The 15,467-nt window shown below is 52.3% G+C and overlaps 1 protein-coding gene across 6 annotated transcripts in view; it reads right to left on the reverse strand.

Moving 5' to 3' along the window:
* CLEC16A (C-type lectin domain containing 16A) overlaps positions 1-15,467 on the reverse strand; it is a 180,395-nt gene that overhangs the window by 100,495 nt on the left and 64,433 nt on the right. For all 6 annotated transcript variants that reach the window (XM_054693842.1, XM_037507598.2, XM_037507604.1 and 3 more), the window contains exons 13-17: positions 10,296-10,418; positions 8,490-8,599; positions 7,726-7,770; positions 4,954-5,004; positions 2,076-2,204 (exon numbers count right to left, since the gene is read on the reverse strand). In XM_054693842.1, the coding sequence (XP_054549817.1) occupies positions 2,076-2,204; positions 4,954-5,004; positions 7,726-7,770; positions 8,490-8,599; positions 10,296-10,418 (458 nt within the window). The remainder of the gene's footprint in view (positions 1-2,075; positions 2,205-4,953; positions 5,005-7,725; positions 7,771-8,489; positions 8,600-10,295; positions 10,419-15,467) is intronic.

A 15,467-nucleotide genomic window follows, 5' to 3' on the forward strand; every position in this document is an offset into this window, starting at 1 on the left:
GAAGGAGGGGAACCCCAATGCCCAAGCCATCCCTGAATTTTTCCCACTCTCTCCTGTGGATGTGAGCCACAGGCCAGCAGGACACAGCGTCAGGAATTGGCTAACGGGCAATGGTCAAGGCCCTTACTGCGTTCCAAGGCCCTGCGATCTCACTGGTCAGCCCCTTCAGTCTCGCCTCTTCCCTGGGCCTCCCTCACTGCAGCTTCCAGCCTCGCTCCCCTCCTTGAAGGGGCCAGAACACGCCACCTCTCTCCTGCTCCCCAGCCCATCCCCACTGTCTCGGCTGAAGGACCACCCTCTGGTGCCCGCTCCACTTCCTGCCCCAGGTAGGATTAGGGACCAGCCCCTGTTCCTTTAGAAACTGCCCAGCCACGTGGGCTGACCCGCTGCCTTTTTCACCTCATCTTCTAGACTCAGGCTCCTTGTGGACTGGGGCTGTGTCTCCCACATCCTTGGAGTCCAGCACTGCGCAGAGCTAAGAAACAACTGTGAAGGGAGCCGGGGCAATGGGAGGTCAGAGCAGCTAAGAGCAGGCTCTGGAGGCCACACCACCTGGGCTGAACCCTGGCTCTGCTACTTACTAACTGGGTGACCTTGAGCAAATCACTTGACCTTCATGCCCCAGTTTCTTCCTCTGTATCATGGGAATAACACAGTACCAACCATGAGGATGGTTGTAGAATTCCAAGGAAATCTCTATAAAGAATTGATATGAATGATTCCCTTTTATAACAAAGAATATGAGCTCAAAGAAGTGTTTAAAAAACCCAAAGGACTATGAACCAAAAAAGGTGGAATATACCCCAGACAGCAGCTCTCAAGGTCACAACCTTCTGGAGCTTCTGGTTCAGGGCCAAGAGGGACGGACCTTCCAGGCTGGGTGCTCAATGGCCTTGGGACACTGCAGTCCAGTTGGGGGCAGCCTCCCCGCAACCGGGCTGAGGAGCATCCCGTAGGCCAGTCAGAGCGTGGGAGCTCAGGCCCGGAGGAGCATGCCTGCTCACAAAAGAGTCGCTGAGACACGACTCGCCTTTGTCATAACCAGTCTTCCAGCAGATGCCAATGCCAACAATGCACAGTATAAACACTGCTACCCACAAACACGCTTATGTGCCCAGCCGCAGAAGAAAGGCGGCATTGGCTCAGACAGGGTGGGTCCTGGCGAGGTGTGTGGGCGTGTGACGTGGCAGGGAATTTGGACTGACTTGAGACACTGGGGTCTGACTTCCTTTACTGCCCCTCCCCCACGCCTCCACTTCTCTTACCACCCCCCCCCCTTCCAAGCCTGGGAGGCCAAATCTCTGATTGGGTGAAGGAAGACCACAGATCTTCCTGTCTGGGGGTGGACCCAGCAGGTCACTCCTGCTTCTCAAAATCCCAGAGTTCAACACCTCTGTCACGCTGGTTACACCAGATTAACTCAGAGGAGATGCAGGTTGATGAGGGGGTCATGTGCCGTGAATTCCTCTAATTTATCCACCAATATTTATGTCTCCAGGGAATGATCTTCTAGGAAAAGGTCATGGTGCTTTCTAAGAAAGAAACTGTGATCTTACAAGGGAGATAAAATACCATGAACGGGCCTGTGAGACGCTTCAGAAAAAAAGTGCTGATAACGGAAGAACATACTCAGCTGGGTTCTGAGAACTAATCTCCTCTTCACATAGGTCTTTTCTCTCTGGGCAGGCAGAGCCACAAGTCACAATTTCATTTGCGTCTGCCTCACCCCCAGATCGCCCAGATACCTTAACATCACACCATCTCCGGGGACCTGTGTCTGTCTGGACCGGCTTTCACACAGCTGTGCTCACCTGCAGGGCATTCTCTGCTCCTTCCTCCACCCTCACAGAAACCTCAGCCAGCTTCCTCTCACCCAGGGGTGTGAGGGGTTGGGGTGGAGCCCTGCATCTGACGTCTGAGGTCAGGCCTGATACAAGCGTTCTGATCTCCTCTGTAACCAACCAAGGACTTGGGGGACAGGAGAGGTGGCAGGCTGTGTGGGAGGAAGGGGCCCCTGACTGGCTCAGAGACCCTTCCTTTCTGCTAGGGAGAGACCTGGTCCAGCGCTCACTCACCCTCCGGGTCTTCTCTACGTCGCCACAGGGCAGCCGCTTCACGAAGTCAATGCCCGTCAGCGGCGTGCCTGTCGGGGGCAGTAGGATGGAGGCATCCATCATGAGATACTCCACGTTCATGGGCTTCATCTAGGAGAAAGACACAGGAAACCTGACTGAGGGCGGGGGTTGGGGAGGCCTCTCATCTCTATCTGCACATACCTGACAAGACTGAGGAGAGGCCTGTGGAATGTCTTTCGTTTTCTAACTTGCAGATTTCACTTTGACTTGAGCTATTGCTCGGAAACCCTTGAGCAGCTGTATCCCTGCTGTGAAAGCTTTTGCTTTCTTATCCTCTCAGTCCTCTCCACACTGAGTTTGGGGGGAGGGGAGAGGGTTTCACAAAGAAGGCTGATTCCCTTTGGGGTGGTCCCGTTGGGTAGTCTGCCCCTGTGTGCGTGAGCCTGGACTACTCCAGGCCTCCTTCTCTGTACTTCCAACCAGGGTGACAGTCCCAGAGAAGCAGCTTCCGTGGCAGGGTGGCTGTTGGCTAAAGGCTTTGTGTGTGTGCTCCTGTGTAATCCTCCGGACAGTGGCCTCTTAAACTCTTGGTTAGGGGCCTCCTCAGTGGCGCAGCGGGTTGAGCGCAGCGCTATGAAGCTGTCCACAGCCTCTGTAGCGCGGGTTCAATTCCCGACTGGCCAGGGAGAAACTCACATGGCGTGGCAGACCTCTCCTGCCTCATCCGCTGCTCCCCTCAGCAGTGTCTTTGGTCTGTCTGCCTGTTCTCCCTGCTCTGTCTCTGCTGGATTCTCTCACCCTCCCACACCTCTGACCTGTACCCCAGTTCTTGTATAAATAAATAAATCTTTTTTAAAAAAATAAATCCTTGCTTAGCTATTGCTTCTGTTACCTGGTAACTGCGCAACCTTGGTCACAGTCCTTTGGGTTTTTTAAACACTTACACTGACACTTAATTCATCTGGTATCATAAAGGAGTGACATTTCACACAGACAGTTTCTACTGAATTTTACTCCTTCAAGCTTCACAGGTTTTTTTTTTGTTTGTTTTTTTTTTTGGGGGGGGTGTTTCCTTCCTTTGTGAGAAAGGGGTTCCAATCATATCAACTACTTTTCTACTCTAAGAAAAAGCTAAACAGGGCCAGGTTGTGCCAAGGGTGCAGCATCCAGATACCTGAGAACAGACTAGGGAGTCCAGAGCATGCCTTTTCTTTAGGCACTTTAAGAACACTCCTCCAAAGGCCTGAGGGCCACCATATAACCCCCTTACCCCAGAGCCAAGTGGCAGAGTCCTGAGACCAGGAACGGATCTAATAGGGCCCTCCCAGCCTGCCTTTCACACCCAGGCAACTCCTCTCCACTCGGCCCTGAGGCTCAACAACCTTCCCAGGAAGCCCCTCCAGCCTGTTCTTGGGTGGGAAGCCAGGTGTCAGGTTCACTGTGCCTTCTGCATTAAATAAGCAGTGACAAGAGAAATGAGTGAAGGGATAAGAGTCAAGGCCCGAGTTGAGTGCGGGGTCACCACTAGCGTTTTAGCAGCACCAAGGGCCTGTCCTCACTTCATTTAGCTTAGTGACTAGTTCCCTGATGAGCTAAAGACACATTCGGAGACAGGGGCTGATGGGCAGGCATTGTCCAGAAAGCCAGGCATTGTCTAGAAAGCAAGGCATCATCTAGAAAGCCAGGCATCGTCTAGAAAGCATTGTGAAGGACACTTAACAAATGTGTGTGTAACACAGAGTGTCTCGGGCACTATACAGCCAGCCTGGGCAGCTATGGGGAGTGGGCCCCATTTTACAGATGGAAATACCAAGACTCAGAATGCAAGCAACCCGTGCAAGGCTGCACAGCCAGTAAGTAACCACAAGCAGAAAATGAGCAAGGGTTTGGGAGCCCCAGCTTCTCCACATCAAGTGACACGGGAGCCTGATATTTCCAGACAGGAGAACAAACACATAGTGGAAGGAAACGTGAATCTGCCTGCACTAACTAATGGCTCCAAAAGCAGAAGACCAGGGGCCATGGTTGTGGCCATCTGCAGAAGTGGGGTGCACATGGACACTACGCACAAGCTGTGAGGAGGCTTGGGGGCTGCCAGGGCATTTCTGCAATTCTGCTAATTTCTGTTTCTCCTGTGCAAAGGCTCTATGGAGGCTCGGCTGCACAGCAAGGGTGGGTGTGGTAAGGGCCCAGCTGTCCAGATACCTGGGGACTGGGCTCAGGGGCCAGGGAACCACTTAGCACACACTGCCTGCCTGTCTCTTTCTGACACTTTAAAACACTTAGGTTTATTATAAACTTCCCGAATCACTTAGCTCTTGGGTGAGTAATGTTCATGGCTGGGATCATTTATCATCTTTTTATGGAGTGCCAACTAAAGGGGCAGGTGCTGGGGATGCAGGGACGAAGGAACAAGACAGAGGGCCGTGATGTTCTGACCCATCATTGCCACAACTCTGTGCACCGCCTGGAGACAGAGAAAGGGAGGGTGGAGAGCAGGAAGAGCTCAAGCTAAGAATGTCCCCACGGTGGCAGAGGAGGAGGCAGGGCCGGGGGCTGTGCTGTTCAGGACTCTGGCTCTGCCCCCCAATTGCTGGGCCAATGTGGGCAGCCTACCCCACTCAACCTTCCTGACACTTGCTTTCTTATGGGTCAAAGGAGGAAAACTGAGCACAGCGACTCCACTGGGCTGACGTGGGGATCAGGAGGGTTAATACAGCGTACATTTCCCAGCCCCGTGAGGCACAGCCCAGCATAGGGAGAGGATGTGCTCTGAGATTTCAGGGGGATGGGGGGACCACCCTCTGCTAGCCAGTCAGAAACCCCATGAGACGGGGTCTCTGGGTTTGCAGGGCAAGCTCCGCAGACACACACTTACTGTCATGCTCCTGTATTCGTCTTCAAACATGTCCAAGAAAATTTCTTCTCCCTAAAAATCGCAAAGGCGGGAGGGAAGAGATTATGCATATCTTTTTTCCATAAACAACAAAGTATTCTAAACTGCAGTTTGGGCTTTCGGGGCCATCTGTTTCTCATTAGCAAGTTCTCGTAAATCACCAGGAAGTAAAACACACACGTGAACGCACACACACGCTCAAACGAGAGACCAGCTCTAAATTGCATTTTCAACGTCTTCCTCCCTTGTGAAAGCACACGTGGGAGATTTCTGTCTAAGTGATTAATCAAAACAAATAACAACAAAAATAACACCGCGCATACCTTATAAAATATAGAGACGGTTAAAACCTCAAGTGTTTCACATCATCTCTTTGCCGAGAATGGTGGAAGAAATGGGAAATCCTGGTTTCGCTGCCGTGTTACAACTAGGAGGTTCCAGACCTCTGAGAGGAAGAGTATAATTAAATATGCCTAATCCCAGACTTACACAGCTTGTTCCATTCATCTTGGAGACGTGCCTTTGGGGTTTTGTACTCTGTCCAGGAGGTCGCAGTCAGAACGGGGTAGTGGGTAAGAACTTGGCTCTGAGATTCATAAATCAGGGCCCTGCCCACTTAGACCTCCTGGAGCATCTCCTTGTTTTGCTGCAAGGCTGGGAGGGCAGCCCACGCCTGCATAGGTCACCGTGAACGTGAAATGAGCTGGGGGGCATTAAGTGCCGAGCACAGAGCCTGCCCCTCAGTCCTGCCAGTACCTGTCAGTATTCACTGCCGTTGTGAGCACGAGTGGATGGACCACAGCTGGAGGGGGGTGGTGAGGTGGGGGGATTTGGCTGAACTGCCCTCTTGCTTTCACGAGTTCTGAATGAGGTGTGTGTGCACACACAGCATCTGGGTGGTATAACAGGCCATTCATATATATTTCCACTTGTTCTAGAATTGAATAGCAACTTGAATATTCTTGAATGGAGGGCGATGTTAGGACCATCCACAGAAATAACCACCCCTGAAGACATCCAAAAACTTTTGTGATATTACACTTAGGGTGTAAACTTTACAGCCTAAAAGCAAGAGAAAAATCTAGGTTGGAAGAAATGAGCTGAAATTCAAATACAGCTCTCCTTTTGTTGGTGAAGAAGAAAAGCCCTCTAGGAAAAAGTCTACCTATCTGTCTTTCTGTTTTTGCAATCTAGAGCTTTCAAGGAGGGGAATAACTGGACAATTGGGTGGGGAAGAGACTCAAAGGTAACGAAAGCAACTGTGAGGCTTGTCCTTTCTCCTGGGCTCTGCTGAAGGCTGTGGATCCTCATGGAGAGGCCAAGTGCAGCTCTTCATGGTCTAGGGGAGACCAGGGCTGGGGATGCCCACCGTGTCGCAGCTGCATGGGGCCGGCTGAGCCCAGTGAGGTTGATTTCCAGATTGCATGACCTGGTTTTATCTCAACAAACAGTGACAATAACGGCCAGCGGCTTAAAAAGTTTCCTGTAAAGTGGCAGATTCCTGTGCATGTCTGTATATAATTCACAGTAGTTGAAAGAGACTATAAATAGCAAATGTGCAGGGGAACACGAAAATGACCGCACTGACGCCTTCCTCTTAGAGGATCTCTCCGTGAGCCATGTCAAGTGGGGAAACCATCATCATCATAGCTGGAGAGATCTGATGTGGAGACTAAAAAATTCAGAAAATTATTAGGCCTATTTGACATATGAACCGATCCACTATTACTGACAAATGAAGAGCTTGCCAAAGACTATATTATGCCTTAAGATTAACACTAAACAAAACCATCACAATTAGATCTTTTAAAACAAAGCATCTGGAACCTGAAGACAAATATCTACACATGTTCAGAAACTGAAACTTGTGGTGGACCTTAACACAATCTCACTAAACTTAATGATAAATATTTAGATGCCGACATGGGGCTTCTTGTGCACAGACACACAACTAAAATACATGTGAACATCACTTGTAATTTCACATGTGACTCACGAGTTTATCTGGATGACCATAAATAATTCATGAACATGTTGTAGGGTAAGGTAAAAAGTATCAGACTTTTCTGTCCTCCTGCCATTAGGATGGATGATGGATCCCAGCGGTCCTGAATGCAAGCCTGATGGCGGGCACCTGGAGTGGGGTGTGGGTATGCGAAAGTGGGTACACCTGGGCTGAGAGACTGAGCTTATAAGGGCGGTGTCACGGGACGCCAAGACAGCAGAGAAGCAGAGAGAATAAGAGCGAGAGAGTGATGAGAAGCAGAGCCCACCAGAGAACGCCTGAGAGCCCGGACAGAGTGAAGACTTGCTGGGGGCTGGGAGGCTGGCAGGCCCCCTGGCATCCCTTGCCAGCCATGAACCTGGTAAATCCCAATAAAAGTTTGAAAAGCCACTGAGGGCATCAGGACTCCTCCTTTACCCCAACTGCTCGGGTCATAGAGATCCTGCTCTGTGTCCTCCTGCCCGTCCACATGTAAATCCACGTGTACAGTATAGCCACATGTATTATGTACGTAACTCATTCACATACAAATTCATCCACAGACAAATTCATATGTAACTGACAGCACACCCAGGGCGGGAGTCTGCAAGATGGGACTGCACGGGCAGGCATGTTGAGAGGCCACTGCTCTGCAGATGACGAGGTTGAGCCTTTTCACTCAGTAATCACAGGCATAAGGACCAAAGACCCGCGACTTTCCTGTTTCTACCACGCACGCACCTCAGCTTCCCTGAGCTGCGGCCATTTACCTTGTAAAAGTGACGCACGAGGTGGACACTTTCTTCTCTCGCGCCCTGTTGAAAGAGAGGGGAGGTGTGAGGGAGGAAGTCCTGTGGAGGCGGGTGAGTTGGGTAAATGGTGAATTCTAAACCCCGCGTGTGTGTGAGGTGGATGCCGGGCTCAGGTCCTTCATGTGTAAAGTGGTTCTTAACAAGGGGACGCAGCAGGGGAGGGGAGGAGGGCTCAGGATAAAAGTGGGCAAAGGACAGGTGGGTCATGCGATGCCATGGGAAGTCAGAGCACGCCGCTAGAGGGGGAGATGAGCTCTAAACTGGGGCCGAGAAGTCTTCATTCATAACACAGGCATCTGGAGGACACAGAGTGTCGGCTGGAATTGTTACTTTCTGCCTCCTATACTTTCTAAAATTTCTAAAATAAAGGAAAATAGGAGCAGAACAATAAAAGACTTTTAAAATACATGGACATATTAGCACACAACAACCGATAAGTAAATAAATGTGTTTGTGCATGCATAACATTTTATGACTAAAAAATTAAAATGAAAAATGCTAGGGACACATACAGAGTCAAATAATTAGAACAGAAACTACAACTGAATCATTAATAGGACTCATCAAGCCAATCTCAGTGGGAGGGACGCGCTGCTGAAACAAGTGGCTTGAGGGGGTGTCAAGGTGTGAGCATCTTCTCAGTGGTGGACCTCTGAGACCACGTTCCGACCCGCTCCCACTCTCCCCTGCTTGAGCAGGCAGTGGTGGGGAGAGGCCCTCACCTCCAGGCAGGCCAGGTGCACGTCTTTGATGATACATCCCGAGTTGGTCACCACTTGCTGCTTCAGGAGCAGGCAGCTGAGCTCCAGCGTCGCCAACCGGATCTTCCCGTCTGCAGAGCACACCAGGGTCAGCCTCGACCCCTGCTGCTTGCCCTTAAACATCTCCCCCTTTCCAACCCACCCCAGTGCCCACCACTTCTGTGAGATACCCACCTGTGCCAGCCACCCACCTCCTTCAAATTCAGTGTTCTCTAGGGCATAGAAACACTTCTGCCCCCCACAACTCTGCCAGGCCCACTGCGGGTCTGTCACTGATGCTGCCTCTACGGATGTGGAATGTGATTTCCCACCAACACCTGTTTCTTCTGCAAGCTCCTGCCAAGTACAGACTCTTCTCCCCATCTCTTGAGGGACCAGAAATCAGCAAGCCCCTCAGTCTCTACTACAGCTTCCAGACTATTCCTCTGAGCTCCTCAACCTCTTCAGAAATCCAGGCTGTTCTGTACACCGGTCCTCCAGGGCCCACCATCCCTCCCCCACCCTCTCCCAAGCTCAAGGCCATGCGCCGCCTACCCTGCCCATAGAGCCACAGCCAGCTCACAGAGCTCCTGCCAACCACCGCTCGGCCACCCTCATCAGGTCTGCCTCCTCAGACTGGACCTTAGCAGCGGCCCCTTGGTTCTGAGTCACAAATGTCTCTCTTGCTCCCCAAGACGCCCCTCCCTCGCCCTTCTTCCCATGTGGAGCCTGGCTCACCTCCAGATACCTGAAGTGGCCCAGGGCTCAGTCCTAGACATTCCTCAGTTCTCCCCTGGGGCTTTAAACTCCACCCAACCAAGTCCTACAATGTTAGTCCTGGCCTGACCTCCCCCTGCACTGCAGGTGCTGTCTCTACACAGTAGCCCCACTTCTGCGGCCCACTTCAGACCCCCCACTGCAGTCTGAAGGGCAGAAGCCATGTCTGTCCTGCCCTTCCTGTGCCCTCACCACTTGCACACAGTGACTGGCACACAGAGGCCCGCAACAGCCAGTCGGCAAGCGTACTGATGCTCTGTGGATGTCTGGCTCCCCAAGCCCCCACACCACTCCCTGCAGTCGCGCTGCACCTCTTGCCACCACTTGGAGCCCACTGCCCTTGGCTTCTGAGGCCTTGTCTATCTGTAATCGCAAGTTCCCATCCTGCCCTTCTCTCCAGCCCTACCTGGAATCCTGATCAGGCAGCTCAGCTGTTCTCGCTACGGGCCGCCTCTCACAGGGCCTGCCCTGTGCAACCACACACACCCGCATGGCCTCTCCCTTGCCTCCACCCAGAACCTGCCTTCCAGTCAGGTTTTCTCAACCTGTGCACTGTTGACGCTTTAGACAGATAATCCTTTGCTGTCAGGGCATTCCTGCCTGCTGCAGGCTGTCCTTCCCGCTAGATGCCAAGGGGAACATCTCTCCCAGATGTTCCAACTAATATGTCTCCAGACACTGCTCAGGCAAAGGCCTGAGTGCCTGCAGGGCAAAGGCACTCCCAGTTGAGAACCACAGGTCACGCTGCTGCAATTTCTGTGGCTGCAGGTGGGTGCTGGCTGGAACCTCAGAACTAGGCTGACCAGTGCCAGGCACCAGGCACACCTCGTGTTATCGAGGGCACCCTGGCTCACAATCTCGTGCTCAAACATGACCTCAGGCCCCCTAGAGAGGAGGGCTGCAGACACTGGCAAAAGAAGGGTTGAGGGTGGAAGGAGAGGAAAGGGCAAAGGTGCCAGGCCCGGCCCCTCTCACCCCACCACGCTTTGGCACAGCCCTCGGCCCCTGCACCTGGCTGCGCTGCATTATTCATGATCCTGATGAGTCTTTCGGCCAGTAGGTGGTTGTAGGTGGTCTTCTCGGCCGCACCCGGCACTGGGAGCTGGATTCGCTCCAGTTTTTCAGGATCCATGCCTAGAACGGACAGTGGGCAAGCTGTCAGCAGAGCAGCTGCGCCGAGGCCCAGCTCCCGTGTGGGCCCCTCCCCGCGGTTGCTCAACCTGGGCCAGCACGGCCCATCTTCAGGATTCCTCCACGACTGAGTGCTGCCCATGTGGCCACTCACCTCAGAGTCTCTGTAAAGGGAACTAAGGTGAGCACGTTAGCACGTGCTGGCTCTCACCACTCATAAGTGGGGACGCAGCATTGTTGCAAAGGACAGTGACTAAGAAGAAAGGAAACCAATTTCAGCCAGACTGCCGACTGGCTCCTCTCTGTGGCCCGAGACTGCTCTGTCTGTTAAAAAGAGGCTGGTGGGCACTTTAAAGGGCACTGAAGACAGACTAGCCCCAGCGGTGGCATACTCCTAGGCTTGGTCTGAGGAGGCAGACATGGGATAGAAAAGGAGTGACGTTCGTGCTCCAGACCCATGTGCCACCGGAGGCCACACCTGTATCAGACTATTAGACACCTTCCACGGGGGTGGGAGACACGGAACGAGAGGAACAGAGGAGGCAGAAAGTCCCGCCAAGTTCTTAACACCAAATTCAGCGCTGGGCCCCCTCCCATGCACACACGGGGACGCAAAGGAGGCAGCAGGTGTACCAGGTGAGGAGGCCTGAGCAGAGACTCAAGCCAAAGCTTTATTTAAAAAAGGTGCCAACAGAAACTGAGGGAGATCTACCTTTAAGAGGCAAAGGAACACTTTTTCTCCAGTGAAAACCAGTAGCAGCCAGCTTTTAGAAGACAAAGACAAGAGGGACAGACGGTGGGGGAGGGCAGGGACCTACGCCAGGAGCTGTAGACCCTGGGAGCCAGGGCCACAGAAGACCTGCGGGGCTGCCTGAACAGCCAGTCTGGGACGCAAGGTGCTCCAAATCCCTATCCTCTACTCCGACTTGGTTCTGGAAGACACATGCGCAGAAATGAACATTTCACTTGCCACGAGCTGGGAGAGCTGAGCGGAGTTTGTGCTGGAGGCACGTCCTTTCCTGTTATTCTACAAAGGGGGGAAGGTGGCACTTCTCGGAACTCTTGAAATACGGCGCCGGGAGTAGGATATGGCGCTTCATCTAGAACCCTGACAAACCAGAGCAGAGCACTGAAGAGCGATTGTGCGATGCTGAGTAACTCCCCCCAGCACACACGCGCTGACGGAATCAACCAGAACAATACATCTTGCTTTATTGAATTCCTTCCAGCTCCCAGCCGGAGGCGAAGTCATGCCAAGGAGATGACACCGGTGAGGGACGACTTGGTCCGCGAGAGGGGTCGTTCCCACTCGCGCGAATCCCAGCAACGTGGCTTTGTCAAAAATTTGATTGCAATGAAAATTTAATTTGTGGATTCTATGTCCCATTTTGATGCTAAATGTCTAGCTCCGAAGCATTCTGGTTTATTAAATGGCAAGAAGAACCTCAACTGGATCTTTTTGGCATTTGTTTTTTTCCAGAGATGTCAACGCCGTCCTAACATCTCTCTATTCTTTCACTCTGGCCCCTTGGAAACTGTCAGTCAGTGGTTCTGAGGGAAAAAGAAAGGTCCTTGGGCCTGCCCTGCGCCCCCCAACTTTATGGCCTGACCATCGATCACCCCACTTCAAAGACGACAACAGAAGGGGCCCTGCAGCAGGCTCCCGCGGGATCCAGCAGGACCGGCGGAGACAGACGTAGCCAGTTCCTGAATTTCCACGGCGGGCTCCATCTGGCCTCCTTCCCCTTATTACCCCTCACTCCCTTAGAATTTATCAAAAACGAGGGAATCTATGGCAATATCTTCTTGATGGGAAAAACACTCCAAGGTTATCCTGACCTTCCCTCAGCTGGAGGCTCCGTGGCGTGTGGAGCAAGAGTGGGAGGACTGAAACCTTTCAAGAGCTTCTCTGAACCAGATTCCCGCGCAGCCTCGTCCCATAGTGAGGAAGTCAAGGCCCAGAGATGCCAAGTCACATCCCCAGGGCCACAGACAAGGTTGGAGACACAGCTGGAGGGAGGAGGATCCCAAAAGTGGGTGGGATCAGAGGGAGGGCGGGACCGCCTCACGGGGAGACCAGCATGGCAAGTGGTGCACAAGGGGCCTGCCCTCCAAGGGGCCAGCACTTCCGTGGCCTCTTCCCACCTGTGGGCGCCGTCTCTCCCAGGGTACCTTCCACACAGGGTTGGGGAGGGGGGAGAGAGGAGCTGCAGATGAGGGAGGGGCTTGCTTTTGATACTTAACCTCTTTGGCCCCCAGTCTCCTCCCCTGTGCAGAGTGCTCCCCCCACCAGGGTGGTGCTCAGGGTCCAGTGAAAAGCAGCTGCAGACATGGGTGCAACAGCTGTACCTGTCACTATTACATGCTGAAGGGGATTCTACTTTGACGTGGCTTAACATTTCTACATAGTTTGTGTGATAAAAGAAAGAAGGAGCGAACAAGAGAAGAACAACCTAACAAAAGCTAAAACTTTCTCTTTAGCAAGTCAAGAGAAGCCAGGGCCCAGCTGTCAGGTGGGATGGGGGAGGGGGAGGGGGAGCAGGAGTTTGCCTCCAACTGCACAGGGCACAGGACTTGCCAGGCCAAGGCGGGGCTGCAAGGGGTTGGTAAATGGGGAGGATGGGGTTTTGGGGGCAAGCAAAGAGGCACACCTTGGGGGTGGGGGGAGAGGGACAGGCAGGGCCTGGACACTGGGATCCCCGGAGGGCAGCTAGGACAGCACATGGCTGTTTTCTGGCTGAATCAGCAGTTTCCAACTCCCCCCACCCCCCTCCCGCCCCTCAAGGTGATTGCCAGGCTTCCAGCACTTTCCCTAAATAGTCTCGGTATTGCAACACATTCTACAGTGAGGGAGACAAGGCAGGGTCCATTCCACACAACACTTGCAAAACCTTGTTTAAAAAAAAAAAAAAAACACCTTTAAATATCCCCGTTCTTTCCCCCAAAGTTCCTCCTGGGTCAGGTGCCTCATTTCCCCTCCCATGTCTCTCTCTCCCACACTGCCTCTGAAACAACCCTCAGCTTTCAAGGCTGGAGCAGCAAGTCAAAAGCCCCAGATATCTCGCTGGGTCCAAACAAAATGGTAGCTGATGACAGTGAATGAACAGGTGACTGCCATGACCTGGTCAGGCTATGTTTGTGGAAGTAAAGCAGCTCGTGTGCATGCATGAGGGATGGCTGGACACGCGCACACATGCAGGTTTGCAGTCATGAAGGGCAGGTTTTGCTACACCTGACTGTATTTTTTTGCTGGCCATTTTGCTCTGACTGAAATAAACACTCAGGATAACATATTGTCCTGTATGAAATAGTTGCTTCAACCCTTAAGTGTTGCGTGACAAATTCCAAGGAAACCCAGATGCACTTCACATGGCCCAGGAGGAGCTGGGTGAGTTCAGGCTTCCTGCATGAAGCCTGCACGCTTTCTGCTCCCTTCCCGTGGGGTCAGAGCTGGTTTGCCCAATGAGTCAGAAAGGGTCTCCCCATCTCCCCTGAGTCCACCCAACAACCACAGGGCGGGGGGGGGGGTGGGGGGAGAGGTTGGAGCTTCCAGCTAATTGACCGAATCCAAAATAGAAGGGAAGGGTGTGGCTCCGTGATGTCAGGAACCAGTTACTAAACTTCCCCTCCAAGTACTGATTTCTGGATTTTTTTCTCCTGAATGGGAGCCCCTATTCAGAAACGGGGTAGAAAAGGCCCCAACTGAAGCTACATAAAAAAGAAGTAGACAGACCATCCTGGATAAAGAGACCACAAGTACCAGGTAAATGGGGCTCAAAAGAATGTCTTTTGACCACACAGGTCTCTTTGCTGTAGCGGGCCACACAAGCCTGGCCTGCTTTGGAAAACTACAGACCAACTATTTCGAAAGCTGACCAGATGTTGGGTTGATTGCCAATGTACTTCCAGTCCTGATTATGTGTCAGTCCGGGTCCAAAGTGTCTTGCCGGCTCCCTGCAAAGCAAAAGCTCCCTTTATCCTATTACCTTTCAACCTTTCCCATACCTCTTATTCATGTTCCAGTAACTTCTCAGCAAAACAAAACACAAAAAGCCTAAGATGCTCTGGGAAAACAGTGATAAGTGAGGGAGCAGGAGTAAAAGGGTGGTGGGTGGAGTGGGGGAGCCTTTAAGAATACAAAAGCTGCAAAACTACCCCCTCCCTTGGGCATTTTCTATTACAGATATGAACCAGAATTCATTATGCGGCCCAATTGAATCACAACAAGCGCCTTCCTCCAGCCGGTCAACCCTTTCCACAGTGGGATATTCATTTCGGGGCAGCATCTAATCTATTATGATTTACTGGAAGGCCTGAGCTAACATTTGGTTTTTATTAACATTGCTTTTATGTTAAAATTGTCTTATGATGAAAAATCTATCAGAAAGAGACCATTTCTTTAGGGGCCCTGCTTGGGGGCGGTGGGTACAGGTCTGGGGCAAAAAAAAAAGAGGCTGAAGGTTAAGTGCAGCTAACTGGGGGCTGCCTGACCAAAAACCAACCAACCAGCAGCACCTCCACCACCACACCAAATACAGACCCTGTACCCACAGGTCAGGAGCATAAAGCAGGGGGTAACTTTGAACTAGGCAGTTTCCCCTGAAGGTCCCCTGGCACCCGGGACTGCCAAACCTGAATCTCCAGCATCCTCTCCAAACCTGCTCCATGGCCCAGGCTCGCTGGTTCTGGAAATGGCACCACCAGCCACAGAGTAGCAGGAGTCAGGGACTTGGGCCTCACCCAACTCTTCCCTTCGTGCCCCCTCTCATGCAAATCATCCAAATCCCCTCCCCAGGACCCCTCTCTTATCTCTCTGTCTCAGTAAGTGGCCCTTTCGCTCAATCCCCACATCCAATCCATCAGCATGTTCTGGCTCCAGTTTTCTCCATGTCTACAACCAACTCTCTAATTCAATCCACATTGTCCCTCTACTGCAGTATCGGGACTACTGCAACAGCTTCCTAACAAGTCTCCCAGCTTTCCCTCTTGCAGCTCACTTCCCCCACCTGCATTAATCTACTTTCCATGCAGGAGTCAGGGTCTTTCAAAAAT

This window comes from Talpa occidentalis, unplaced genomic scaffold, assembly GCF_014898055.3.
Source record: "Talpa occidentalis isolate TD23 unplaced genomic scaffold, MPIMG_talOcc4v2.1 talOcc4.12, whole genome shotgun sequence".
Classification (NCBI taxonomy): domain Eukaryota; kingdom Metazoa; phylum Chordata; class Mammalia; order Eulipotyphla; family Talpidae; genus Talpa; species Talpa occidentalis.